This window comes from Drosophila navojoa, chromosome X, assembly GCF_054131105.1.
Source record: "Drosophila navojoa isolate 15081-1374.11 chromosome X, UAZ_NAV_1.0, whole genome shotgun sequence".
Lineage (NCBI taxonomy): Eukaryota > Metazoa > Arthropoda > Insecta > Diptera > Drosophilidae > Drosophila > Drosophila navojoa.
The window spans coordinates 29,508,991-29,523,285 of NC_142895.1; the positions used below are offsets into that span (position 1 = coordinate 29,508,991).

Sequence of the window (14,295 nt, forward strand, 5' to 3'; positions counted from 1 at the left end):
AGGAAGGAAGACCATCTAAAAATAAAATTTGTTGATAGAACAAGAGAGCTGAAAACTGTCACTCATAGAATTTTCATTTAGAAATGTACATATTTGGAAACAGATTATTAGATACTAGCTGGCCCGGCAAACGTTGCATTGCCCTATCCATTATTTCTAGGTAACAAATTATTGAAAGCTATGTTGTTCAGGTTGGGATACACTCTGATTAATTTATTAATCGGATTTTCTTTCAAGCACCTTGTTGTAAACGACATTCTTTGTTTTTTGGTTAGGTGCAAGAACAAATAATGCGGATGGTTTGCCAACACGTGAGTATGCCACGTACAATTGACCATGAGAAAAACACGCATTTTCTAGATTGAGGCCACAAATAGTCAAAAATTGGCCCTGTGATTTGTTGATCGTCATGGCAAAGGCAAGACGAATCGGGAATTGAATTCGTTTAAACTCAAAGGGCATATCTGTTGGGATCATCGGAATCCTGGGAATCAGAACTTCCTCATCTTTAAATTTTTCTTTGAGTATCGACGCGTGAATCACATTGCTCATAAGTTTTCTTACAACCAAACGCGTTCCATTGCACAGTTTTGGTTGGTTTAAATTTCTAAGCATGATAACTACCGAGCCAACCTTCAGTTGTAAATTGTGCGGTGGTAAACCAGGCACATCCAAGGAGTTCAAAAATTCAGTTGGATAATTAGTGGCTTCTTCTTCGTTTGTTACACAGTCGATAGATTTGAATGAATACAGAGTACCTACGATTTGATTTTGAATTATAAAATCTTTATCTTTATTTTTAGCCGTCAAAAATGCTCGCTCACTTAACCATTTAGTATTTTTGTGGAGAGCAATGATATTCGGAAATACTTTGTTGATAAGCTCATCTTTTAATGAGACGAAATTGCAAAAATTTGGAGGAAATCAAAATCAATGAAATCAAGCCACTCGATTCGTCAACAGGAATACGGCCATTACCGATATTCAGCAATTGCTTCGAGAAATCATCAGCAGATAGATCGTTCAACAATGCAACCCTCATATCTACAGACAGTTGAAGTTTAGTTACATACATTTGATTACATAGTGTTTGTCGGAAATCGCCAGATAATAAAATCCTTGAACCGTTTCTTATTGCCGTTTCACGGGTTGCCTCTCTTTAAGAAGCACGAATTAAGGCCCTTCTTTGCTGGGAACTAACGCCGCGCTTTTCTCGGGCGATTTCTCGTTCTTCGTCAGATAATTGACTCGCGTTATTCCGTTGCCTAATTGCATTATGGGTCCGCCGGGAAAGATTAGATTTTCTAGGACGCGGCATTTTTATTAATAGTAATACTGAATATGCCCTCGCACAAAACCACAAAACAATCGAGATATATAAATATGAATAATTTACACAAACTTATGTCTGAGACAAACAAACTTTTTTTTTTTATAAAATTAGCTTTTTTATGAATAGACAGGTTCGCCTGAGGCTGTGCCGTAGACTGACTGACTACATTTGTTTATTTACTTCTATACTATTGTATGAGATCAGGACCGAAAACTGTCACTGTTAAAAAGCCTACTGAGTATCAATGGAAATTTGAATCTTTAAGGAAAAACCGCGTTTTTCAAGTAGTGAAATTTTTTCAGTATTTTGTTTCATGTTCTTAGTGTTAATTTTAATAAATATTATCACGTTTTTTCCTTAGAGCTCTCTCTTCCTAAATTAAAAAGTTTGCTATTAGCTCATCTTAGGGAAATCACTCACAATGCCCAGGCATAAGCATTGGTATACATTTTCGTTGTCAATGTTGTGTAGTGATTTCTCAATTCTATCCTACATTCTATTCTGTGCTTTTCCTTTACTCTTTTCTTTTTACTATTTCTTATCTATTTATTTATTTTTTTTATTATTAACTTTTCTTGCAATTTCTTTTAAAACCTTACTTTTTCTTTTTCTGTACTAATTCTTATTTATCACATTTTTTTCTTTCTTTTTTTTTATATATTTGTTTTTATTTTTTATTTTTAAGAAATATTTATTATTTTACATTTAATATTTTTTTCTAAGTTTTCCTACTAACACTTCTTTTTATAGCATCATTAGTTTCACTGACCATATTTGGCTGTGAGACGTGGGCATAGCTGGCCGGACTGGCAAATAAAATACCCCTATCGGGTCGGTGTTACTATTGATATTATATCCTGTACTTTGTTTAGGCTTTTTCTTTTTTAAATTTAATTTGACTCTCGTTTTTGTCAATAGCTTTAAGAAATAAATAAATAAATAAATAAGATCTGCTATCCTACTCGTAGCAGAGACAAATCCAACAAATCCAAAACCATGAAAATTGGTCCAGCAGATCTCGAGTTATAAGTGCTGGAAAACTTTTCACAACTCTCTTTTATATATATAGATACATATGCCGAAAGACAAGATTATATATGTATATAAGTTTGTATGTTTTGGCCCTCTTTTCTATTTGAAACTTTCGCTTTCGTTACCATTCATGTTGCACTCACTAATCCATAATATATGGCTCAGATTTCACAGATTTGGATCTTTGATTAACTCGATGTTGTTTCTCGAACATCAAATGATCTGATTAATTAGATTTTGGGCCAACATAGATGTCGAATCGCGATAATTTGTAAATCTTATCTATCATTAAACGTCCATATGCAAATAATTGCTTACCTATACATTTTAGCTATGTTTTGAAACCTTTTTCTGTCAGCATTTCGACCTTGATGACCGGTAAATTGTTATACCCTGAACCCGTTTTCAGTGGGAAATCAGGCTATAATGGATTTGTAAAAACTATGTCACAGGCGCTATTAAGTATATATATTCTTAATCAGGTCGACCAGGGCTAAATAGATTTAACCCTGTTCGCCTTAGAATATATATATATCCAAAAATCGATAGCTAATCTCGATATTTTTGTAATCGATTAAAAACCTTACCGAAAATTATTATTATTTTTATATTACCCACACTTTTAGAGCTAGAGTGTCCAAATTTTAAATGTAGACTCATATTTATTTTATAGAATTTAGATTTTCGTAATAGGCGTATTTCAAATACTAGAGACTTGTGCTTGTATATTCTTTTAGAAAGATCTGTTTACTTTCCAGCAAGAATCTATACGACAGTTTCTGTTATCCATATGTGACAACGACTCTTAAATTTCGGCATTCCGAGAAAACAAGTAAAAACGTTGCAGTCAGATGCTGCCCAACCGCTCTATCCATACGCATTGATAGAAATTCATTAGGAATCATTATGTTTTAGGTTTTGAGTTTTAATCTCTGAGCTGTAGAAATTACAGCTCTGCGCCAGCTCTCCGCCGACTCGCCGCGTCCACCAAGAGATGTATCCACCCTGTCTTATTCATTATTATTAGCACTAATAGAAATTCTTAGTACACGCCCCGGCTCACCTCTAGCACGTTAATTGTCGAATTTTTAAGCCGCTAACTCTAATACATTAGGATATACATATTAAGTTTGCGGTTTGGTCCTAATGGGCGTTCGACATATATCTATAATCAGATCTAATTTATCATGTACAATGGGTTTGGAAGCAATTTTTTTATCGATCTTCTTTCTATTATTTTTGAGCTTGTGTTGTCACCGCGAGTACATATTTAAAATTTTACCTGTGAAATGCATTTTACGACCTGCCAGGCGCTTTGTGGATGGAAGAGGAAAATCTTGGCAGTTTACAAGTCGGGGCACGAGTACATGTTCCAAATTTCAAGTCAAGCTGACCTTCAATACGTTCGGGTGGATAGCAATAAATGTACATATATAGCAATGTGCATATTTGCACACACTCTGTGAAGACAAAGCTTTTATTTGAGCATTATAAAACAAGTAAGAACGTTGCAATCGAGCGTTACCGACAGCGGAAGACTCATTCACATCAGCAATTATGCCGCCAAGTTTAGCTCTAATACAGTAAAAAGTTCAGTTTTTCTCAATTTGCCACGCGCCTACTGGACGTAGAGACTTCATTTTTGACCAGCACATAGAACAAGCTAATGGTAACCTAGCTGCAATTTGGATGCTTACGCTCAAAAAATTTGAAAATTGCAGGGTATTTTTCGATATGCCACACCCCTAAAAAGGCGTAACAATTATTTTAGGGTCATCGATAGAGGATGTTACTATCTAAATTTGAAGCTTCTAGCTATAAACTTTTGCGGTTCGTCACGCCCCCTGTGGGCGGACATATATTCATTGAAGCGTTTTGGCCTTACGTGGTCAGCCCGAGTCTATATACAAAATTTGGTCTCTAGCATCAATAGTGCCCAAAATAAAGCAGAATTTAAAAAATCACTATATCTTCAGGTCCGATTTGCCACGCCCCTGATCTTTGCAGAATCATAACATTAACTTTCATTCAAAATTTCAGCGCTCTAGCTCTAGGTGATCAGTTTAATCCGAATTCCCACGCCCCTAATAGGCGTAGATATATGCGCCATAGCATATTTCAGCTTTCTAGCTCATCAACTAATATGATTTCTGGTATATCGGAAAGTGCATTTTCCGATTTGCCACGCTCTTAGAGGGCGGATCGGGTAAATGTTAACCATTTATAAATCGGAGATATATACGAGTATATGCTCCAAATGAATTCCGTTCATATTGACATACGGACAAGACGGAGATTCTAAAAAACCAATATACTCATTTAACTTTCGTGAATGAGCGTAAATATCAGAACAAAAATTTAATACCGTTAGGCTATGGTCCAAAATCGTAAGACCTATAAGAGCGTACCATACGCAGTTTATCGTATTTTTTTCGATAACTCATCCGATATTTTTATCGAGAATAATCGAAAAATTGATTTGGCTTTTCAGCCTAATTGGACAAGTTTAGACCTTGAAACTTCAGATTTACTGTGTACGTACTTATGATGAATACAATCATTTTTTGATTTACAGATTTTGGATACCACGGATTTCAAATACTAGAGACTTGAGCTTCGGAATATACACACACTTAAACATTATGATTATTGAAAGTTTCGTTAAGATTGTCCGTCTACAAGAGAAATTATTCAACTAATAAATTCTCATAATATTGATTAGAATGATTAGAATCTTAGCTTTGAGGGTTCAGGGTATCTCCTCGTAGAGCAGTCTCGATTAGAGCCTTCTTACTAGTTTTAATATCGTAAGAGATATATATGCGAGGACTCATTAGCCATTAATTTGGGATCTAAATTTATATTTAACTACTTTACACAAGATATAACTTTATAATGCATTCCAATTGCATTTCGTGATGGTCCTCATGCCATGTTACATGTTATGGCTTGCGGCGTTTGGACTGGCTGTGGATGTGGGTGTGGTTCGTATTGGGGTTCAGGTTGGAGCTCGAGTGGTGTCCAAGCTCGGCATTTTGAGCCTCTGCTACTGGTTTGAGGCGTCGCTTACTGCTCGCTCGGTTGGCGGTGGCGGGTTTCAGAGTGGGCGCCGTGGAAACACTCGAGCCTGCGCTCGCTGGTAGAATAACTGCCGGAGACGGCGCCACAGATGCAGCTGTCGGCGCGGCCAGCGTTGCAGATGTAGTGACGATAGCGCTGCCAGTCCTGGTCGTCTCATCGTAGCTGGTCAGCTGGCTGTGCTCTGTTTTGATATGGGCGCCGGGGGCAATCATGAGGAGATCGTTCGTGGTGGCCCGTTGCGGCACCTCCTTGTCGAAGCGCTCACATTTAATGTGACGCAGTGCATCGGGCGCATGCCCATTGGCCATGGCATTGTCGTTGTTGTTGGGCTCGTCCAGGTGCGGCGCCTGCAGCTGCTGCCACTCGAGAATGCCCGTCAACAGCTTGATGTACTTGATGGCCGAGCGCAGGATCTCGTTCTTCGACAGCTTCTTGTCCGGCGGATGGGTGGGCACCAGCTTGCGCAGCTCTGCGAAGGCGCCTGACACGTTCTGTTGGCGCCAGCGCTCGCGCGTATTGGTGAACACCTTTCGCACGCCGCCCGTACCGACGCCGCCGGACACCTGGCCATTGCCAAGTCCCAGCCCAGCGCCGGCTGTGCCGCTCGAGTTGCCGTTGCTGTTGACGCCATTCGAAGGCGGAGCCAAATGCCCGTTGACGAAGACATTGTTGCCGCTGCGTGGAGAGTTGGACAGTGACCGATTCGCTGGCAAGTTAGCAGAATATTGAGTTATTGACGGGGTACTGAGACTAGGACGCGAACTGGGGCTGTTGAGTTACTTACCGTCCGCTTGGCTGCCGTTGAGTACAATATAATCGCGCAGATCGTCGTCGTCCTCCTCGGTATCGTTCAGCGAGAAGTCCGATAGGTCGCCGTCTCCGTCCGAGATCGACTCCGTTTTGGGCTGCACATAGGGCGTGGCATGACGTAACAACGCCGGCGGCTGACGCGATGTCCCATTAGCATTGCCGTTGCTCTCCTCTCGCCTGCCGTTCGCTGAGGACGAGGAGCTGGAGTGGCTGGTTGTGCTGCGCTCGTCCGCATTGTCTGCGCCGTTCGAGCTGCTCGGTAGCCAGGCCATGACCGAACTCCACAACGTGTCACAGCGAAATGATACGCAGCAGCAACCGTAGCAGATGCAGAAGAAGACAGAACCCACCCCATCGACAGCAGACATTGAGGGGCGGCGCTAGCGAGCGGCTGCCACCCTTGGCCAAGGCATACACACACGGGCTGGGGCCAAGTGCAGCGAGTGGGTGGCGAGCAGATGCGAGCCTAAGACTTGTCTGGGCCCATTTCCGTGAGCGGAGAAGGGCGTACATTAAATATGGGCCTGGGAGCCGAGGGCGACGCAAAGGGGCTCGCGTAGACTGAGGCTCCCTCAGTCCTGGATGTGGCCAACTTGACTAGCTTTTGCTTCTTGGCTGACTTCTCGGCGTCCTGTGACTGGGCCGACTGCTGCTTTGACTTGTCGAGAGAAGTCGCTAGCGGCCCTGGAGTCGTTAGGGCCAGCTGGGTCGCTCGCGATGGATTCATAAAGAACATTTTGTCCCGGCGCTCGTGACCCTGGAAATTCATGCGCAGATCCACATTGTATTTGCCATCGAACACATCGTTGGGCTTGTACAAATATGTTGTGGGCGACATGGTGGGGTCCAGGTACTCCACTTGCAGCTCCACCGGAAAGTCTGTGCTCAGTACCTCGGTGATCTCGAAAGGCGCGGTATCCGCCACATGCAGACGCAGCGGCAGACGGGGCGACATGCGAAAGGTGACACGCTTCACATAGCGGCCCATGTCCACATTATCCTCCGCCCTGATATATACGCACCACGTGGGCTCGAATACGAAGGGCCGAAAGTCATCGGCCTTCTCGGGCTTGCATCCCAGCACTAGATTCTTACAGATTACAATGCCATCGCCGGCGGCGTTGTCGCCGTCGTCTGTGATCCGCCTCATCGAGGCTGCTCGGCGGTAGCTGACTCGCTGATAGCCATCCAAAGGATATGAATGGAGGTTTATGACGCTCATCATAGCAATGTAGATTCGTTGCTCGAAATATAGAGATATAATATAATTGATGTCGACACTAATTAACTCTGCAATTTAAGGCCAGGGAATTTTGGAAAACGCGCCACAAGGACTAGAAATGTTTCAAAATTATTATTTACATATAAATCTGTTTTACCGATTGTTCACTTAGCATACCAGAAAATTTTTAGCATTTAAATCCAGGCAACATGGATCTGCCTAGTTTGAAGCTTCAATCTCTTGATTAGGTACGATTCACCAGGGAATTAAATGAACGAATTCCTAACAATTTAAAACTTTTACCAATTATTTCCACGTCCCATTCCCAACCATATTTATTGAGTTACGCGTATGAAAATATCTTTAGAAATATCTCAAATGTATGCTGAATGTCTATCGTTACGTAGATATCGGCAATCTTTTTCCAAAGATGTCCATCATTCTATTAGCAATGGTGGAATTGAATCGGAATATACAACACTATAACATACAACATTATATACAAGATATAAAAATATCCTTACAGGGCTTATTTTCAAGGGTATTCAATAATCGGGTTGCCAATTAGTTAGTTAATTAATTACTCGACTTTGCTAATTGTCAATTCGATCGTTATCTTTGTAATGCCTTCACATTTTTTTTTTTAGGACAAGGATTAAGTTGGCAATTGGAAAAGTTTGAAGGGTCGAGCGTGTAAATTTCAACGCTACTAACTTTTTCAATTGCATCCGCGAATATTTTCACGCCCTGGATTATACCAGTATCCGCCCAAGTTGCCCACTCTGTATGCCCACATCAGCTCTCTGCACTTGCAACCCTCTATGTGAGTGATAAAGAGAGATGGAAATACAGGGGAAGAGAGACGCTGTTTCGACGCAGGCGCTGAAACAGAACTGGGCGGAGCCAGCGAGCCAACCCCTATTCTCCAACTTTATCTCACCCAACTAGCCCAACCAAACCAGTCACAATAGTCAGATAAATCCGCACTCAGTCCAAGTAGCTGTGACTTGTGGGCTGACGACAGGGAAGTGAGCTTTAATTGCAAATTCCTAATCGTGATAGACGGACGTTTTCAACTGAAAGAGTTGCAATAGATTTGATATATATAAATAAATCTCTTAAGTCATACTAAAAAGAGCTCTGAATTATGCATTTTGTGTCGACAATAAAACACAGTTTGGATATCAAAACATAAATTCAGTGCTGTTTTTATTATAAAATGTTCAAGTGATATTCTTAAACCAAGTAAGAACGTTACAGTCGGTCGTTACCGGCTTCGGAATACTCATTCACACCCCATCAGCAATTTGGTAGCTAAATTTTGATCTAATACAGCAGAAAAATCATTTCTTTATTTATCGCTTTGCCACGCCCCTACTGGGCGTAGACACTTCATTTTTGGCCAGTTCATAGAACAAGCTAACTGTAACCTCACTGCATTTGGATGCGTACGCTCCAAAAATGAGAAAATTTCAGGGTATTTTTCGATATGACACGCATCTAAAGAGGAATCGATAAAGGAGGTTACTAGTAAAACTTAAAAACTCTAGGAGATATAGTTCTATCCGATTTCTTACGACCCCAATGGGCGTAGATATATCCACCATAGCACGTGATCTTGAGTGGTCGACGCGGATCTACATTCCAAATTTCAGCTTTCTAGCTCTTCAACAAATATAATTTCTGGCATATCAGAGAATGCATTTTCCGATTTGCTACGCCCCAATTGGGCGGATCGGGAAAATTTTCAGACTTTATAAATCGGAGATATATACGATTATGTGCTTCGAATTTCAAGTGTCTAGATTCAATAGCGCCGAAAAAAATTGCGTTTATACGGACAGACGGACGGACAAGAAGGACATTACACAAAACCAATATACTCATTTCACTTTCGAGTATAAATATATAAATGTAAATCCATTATGCAATTATGTAACAGAAGAATTCATACAACCCATAAAAGTTTTGCAGTACATGGTCTAGGGTAACTCGATAATTGATAGATTCGATTCAGCAAAAGGTTTGCCTCGTCCATTTCCACATGTGTGAGAATGCAATTGATAAAGAACTTAATTTCCATCTGTGGTGGAATGAAAATGAGAATAACTTAAAATTAGTCGTATCTAGAGCCAAGTCCTTATGATCCGCGCTGCTACAATTTATGTAGAATATTATGAGACAAGTTTCCGACAAGTGGAAACATGAGCCCGAGCTGAAAAGTTTTCAGGCAAAGTAGGCTTGAACTGCTCGCCTAGGGTGGTCAGGTATAGAAAACTTTTACGAAACACAAAGTCTCACATCTGGTCTCTCTCTGTCAAAGCTAAAATCTGAAAAGGAAATTCGATCAAAAATGGGCTTGACTGTCGCTGACTGTAAGAAGATGCTCGCCTTACTCTTTGCCAATATGTTCTCATCTTTTGTCGGACTCCTGCACGATTCGTGGACAAGGCTCATGGGACTGTGCCGCAAGTTTTATATCTACATGTTTGTGTTCTCCATATCCAATGCCATAATGGTTTACGAAATTCGCAAGCTGACAATGAGCTACGACAGTATCGGCGGGCTGTATTTGCACGCCTTCATCGTATCACTCTCGATGTCGTTTATGTTCTTCTACGCTGGCTTGGTCTTTGAAATTTTTCGCAATCACATTCAAGGCCACCTGGTGGTCCCACAACGATCGAGAAAGGTGAAGAAGCTGCAGAGAAATCTGTAATAGCCTGAGCACTTTGCAACAAATGGTTCTGTAAATTAATAAATTAAATTCTGTGTTAATTATCTAATGAAATAAATTTATAGAAGATTTGAGATACATATTATATGATCAAGAGATAATCACATCGAGCTAAAAACCTGTTGCCTGCTCTTTTCGATCGTAGCAGCTGATTCCTTATATACATCTCCAAGCTTTAGGTATACTAATTTTATTTATACATACATTTCTTTATTCCCAGCTACAGGAATGTAGATAGAATTCTTGTTGAAATCGATTTCAAGACAAAACGTAGATTGGCATTAGACGTAAACAATTCTCCATGTCTGACACAGACTGCATTGGTATAAAGATATATATACAATCGTTACAGGTGGATCACACACAAACATACTCTTGCTGCAATCGAAAGTTGTTGTAGAACTTATTCGGAGAATACATAGACAATTTATGTGCAACTTTGCATACACATTGATGGACAATGAACAATTTCCATAAGACTCCATAAAAATGATCCAAGAACCAAGAGCCATACCTTTTTATATACTCATTCACGAAAGTTAAATGAGCATATTGCTTTTGTGCAATATCCCTCTGTCCGTCCGTAGAAAGTCAAGTCAGAATATGGGCTGTGAATAAGTTATTATTTATTTATTTTTTGTTGTCAAGAATTAATTCTAAATAACAATTTGTTAAGCCAGAGCGACAAAGGCCTTCAGGCATTAGGTGAATAAGTATTCTACAGTCTTGTTTTTCTTTTTGCTCTTCAACTTTGATTCTACTCATATCTACTACATTCACTTTTCTTCTACGCGTACCTACTACTATTACTACTACTACTTTTTACTTTTAGTAGCACTAGTTTTATTAGCTTTAATTTTTAATTCTACTCTCAAAACTATTACTACTATTACACTTCCTACTAGTACTGGTACATCTACTACTGCTACATCTACTACTACTACTATTACACCTACGACTACTACTGTTACACCTTTACTACTTATACTACTACTTTTACTACCATTACTACTACATATAATACTACTTATACTACCACTACTACTACTAATAGTACTACCACAACTACTACTTATAGTACTACCACTACTACTACTTATAGTACTACCACTACTACTACTAATAGTACTACCACAACTACTACTTATAGTACTACCACTACTACTACTTATACTACTACTTTTAGTACTACTACTTATAGTACTACCACTACTACTACTTATACTACTACTTTTAGTACTACTACTTATAGTACTACCACTACTACTACTTATACTACCACTACCACTACGACTACTACTACTTATCTCCTAAAGTAAAACAGTTAGAGGCTTCAAATTTGGATAGTTGAGTTACTAGTAACTTTATAGGGGAGTGGAATATCAAAAATATCCTGTAATTTTTAGAGCATAAGCATCCAAATTTTGCAGCTAGGTTACCGTTAGCTTGTTCTATGAGCTGGCCAAAAACTCGTCTACGCCCAGTAGGCTCGTGGCAAATCGAGAAAAACTGAACTTTCTACAGTATTAGAGCTAAACTTGGCTACTACATTGCTGATGGCGTGTGAATGAGTATTCCGCAGTCAGTAACGCTCGACTGCAACGTTCTTACTTGTTATAACTAATACTTTTTTTGTTCTCTTCTTCACAATATTCATAATATTAATATAACTATGCTATTAAAACAGCGATCATTATACAAAATGTAAGGTAGGTATGTCAACCAACATACCACATTGTTTAAAGAAGAAGAACCATTTAGCATTGCAAATAGTCCAACGGCGTCAAGTTACACTGTAACTGAAAGTTGCGCAGGGCTCAGCTCCGTCATCTATTGGATAATCTCATTATATATTCATGAGTGATAGCAGTGATATAAATGCGAATGTGTTCAAGATGGTCATCAGTTTGGGATTAGGCCACTCAGTTAGCCTCTTGGCCATGAGAACCCGTGCCTAATCTAGCTCACAGAGGGCGAGTCACAACGGCTACCAACAACCAACAGGGAACAATATACATACATGCAACAACCAGCAGCCGGCGGCCAGCAACCCTCGACTGACACCCGCTAAGCGGATTTGAGGCAATCAAATGACAGACGCCACAAGGAGTCAGCCGTCAACAGGCAAAAGGCGAAAGGCAACTGGCAACAGCATCAAAATCAAATTAGCAGCAGTTTGGTGGCTAATTTTGTTATCATTTGGCTGCAGTGTGTGTACGCGTATGTGTATGTGTCGGGGGAAGGGGCTGCTGTGGCACGCGCGGCTGGCCGATAAGACACTAAAGTCAACAAACAACAGCCACACGACCACACGTGACCCAGCAGCCATAAGCTATGACTGAGGCGAGTCTGCAGCTGTTAAAAAATCGATTTAATGTGCAAAAGTTCTGCCAGCCACGCCCAGTGCTTGCCCACTAGACACGCCCCCTTTTGGGCAAGCAAGTGAGCAAGCAGTGGAAGTGTCTGAATACTATTCACACCCACTCTAGCATCTTCAATAATTCAATTAATTTCAATTACTCAAACGTGGTTGCAAAACCCGATTGTCATCCATAATCCTTGTTGATAAGAATGGAGATAAGGATGCTATTGTGGGCTGGGAATAGCGAGGAGTTTTTCGACTCAAGAAATAGTGGAGCAGAAAGATATATATATTAAAATATATATTGAGATATTTATTGTTTCAAAGTCCACGAATGCATATCTGTACATACATACATACTTAAGAGCCAGAGCTACTGAAATATTGTTGATTTTTTTTTATCGGATGCAATGTGAAGTAGTTGCGCCACATATATTATAGTGTTGAATTGAGTCAGAGATTTTGTCTCTATTTTTCATGGCTTTGTCAGGATGTATAGTTGTTTTAATAAAGTAAGGGGCCAAATCTCTTAATTACATTTTTTTATACACCGAACCCATTGAAAATGGGAAATCAGGGTACAATGGTTTTGTTTAAATGCATACACACATATGTATATGTAACAGGCAGAAAAAGGCGTAGCAATATATATATTCTTGATCAGGGCGACAAGTTGAGTCGATTTAGCCCTATCCGTATGTTTGAACGCGTCTATTTCAGAAGATATAAGCGCACGCATATCGAGTTTATTGCCAAAAATCGATAACCGTTATTTTAATCGATAAAAACTCATCGCATATCGTAAAACTATATCTCCTACATCTTTAAGGCCAGAGTCTCCAAATTTAAAACATATATTAAGGTGTATTTATACAATTTCGATTTTTGTTAAAATTTACTTCCCACCCCTATATCTACCCCCTCACCCTCATATTTGTAAAAGGCGTATTTAAAATACTAGAGACTTGTGCTGCGGTATATATATGTACATTTAAGCATTAATTTTACGTTGTGAAAATTTCATGAAGATTGTACGTCTAGAAATAAATTATTCAACAAATCAATGCTCATAATATTGCCAACTGCAGCCCAGCCCAAGCGCAGTCGCCTGTGTATGTGCGTGTGTGTCCGAGTAATTATTATTTTTGAAATAACAGTTGCTCGAAGCGTTCAGGGTATCTCGTAGTCGAGCAGTCTCGACAAGAGCTTTCTTACTGTTTATACCCTGAACCCATTGAAAATGGGAAATCAGGGTATAATGTTTTTGTGAAAAAGTATGTAATAGGCAGAAGGAGGCGTGGCAGACCCCATAAAGTGTATATATTCTTGATCAGCACGACGAGCTGAGTCGATATAGCCCCGTCCGTCTGTCCGTCCGTCCGTCTGTCCGCCCGTCCGTCCGTCTGTCCGTATGAACGCCGAGATCTCAGAATATATAAGCTGAAATTTTGTGTGCATACTCGTGTATACCATACGCAGTACGAGTTTGCTTTAATTTTTCGATAGCTCATCCGATAACTTTTTATCGAGAATAATCGAAAAATTGATTTTGTTTTTTGAGCTTCATTGGAATACTATTAGACGTGGAAACTGATTTACTGTGTATATACATATGATGAATACAAACATTTTGTAGTCAACAGATTTTTGATACCACGCCCCCTTCGCCCCCAATTTGTAAAAAATATTTCAAGTATTTCAAGTACTAGAGACTTGTG

The 14,295-nt window shown here is 39.9% G+C and overlaps 2 protein-coding genes and 1 long non-coding RNA gene across 3 annotated transcripts in view; all 3 read right to left on the reverse strand.

Annotated features, from left to right (window-relative positions):
• Window positions 1-14,295, reverse strand: part of LOC149090799 (uncharacterized) — a 168,342-nt gene that overhangs the window by 149,956 nt on the left and 4,091 nt on the right. The window lies entirely within an intron of this gene.
• Window positions 5,206-6,624, reverse strand: HLH3B (Helix loop helix protein 3B). Its single transcript, XM_018107291.3, has 2 exons — window positions 6,231-6,624; window positions 5,206-6,152 (listed from the first exon to the last, which is right to left on the reverse strand). Exons 1-2 carry the CDS (start codon window positions 6,622-6,624, stop codon window positions 5,308-5,310), a joined length of 1,239 nt encoding a protein of 412 aa, XP_017962780.1. The 3' UTR covers window positions 5,206-5,307.
• LOC108655529 (YEATS domain-containing protein 4) lies at window positions 6,723-7,668 on the reverse strand. Its single transcript, XM_018107292.3, has one exon. It carries the CDS (start codon window positions 7,479-7,481, stop codon window positions 6,723-6,725), a length of 759 nt encoding a protein of 252 aa, XP_017962781.1. The 5' UTR covers window positions 7,482-7,668.

What these genes read in the sequence shown, in the direction of transcription:
- HLH3B (XM_018107291.3), bottom strand. Translation starts at nt 6,624, where the DNA reads ATGTCTGCTGTCGATGGGGTGGGTTCTGTCTTCTTCTGCATCTGCTAC. An exon ending in CAACGGCAGCCAAGCGGACG is followed by an intron (nt 6,153 to 6,230) that starts GTAAGTAACTCA and finishes CTAACTTGCCAG; the next exon opens with CGAATCGGTCACTGTCCAAC.
- LOC108655529 (XM_018107292.3), bottom strand. Translation starts at nt 7,481, where the DNA reads ATGATGAGCGTCATAAACCTCCATTCATATCCTTTGGATGGCTATCAG.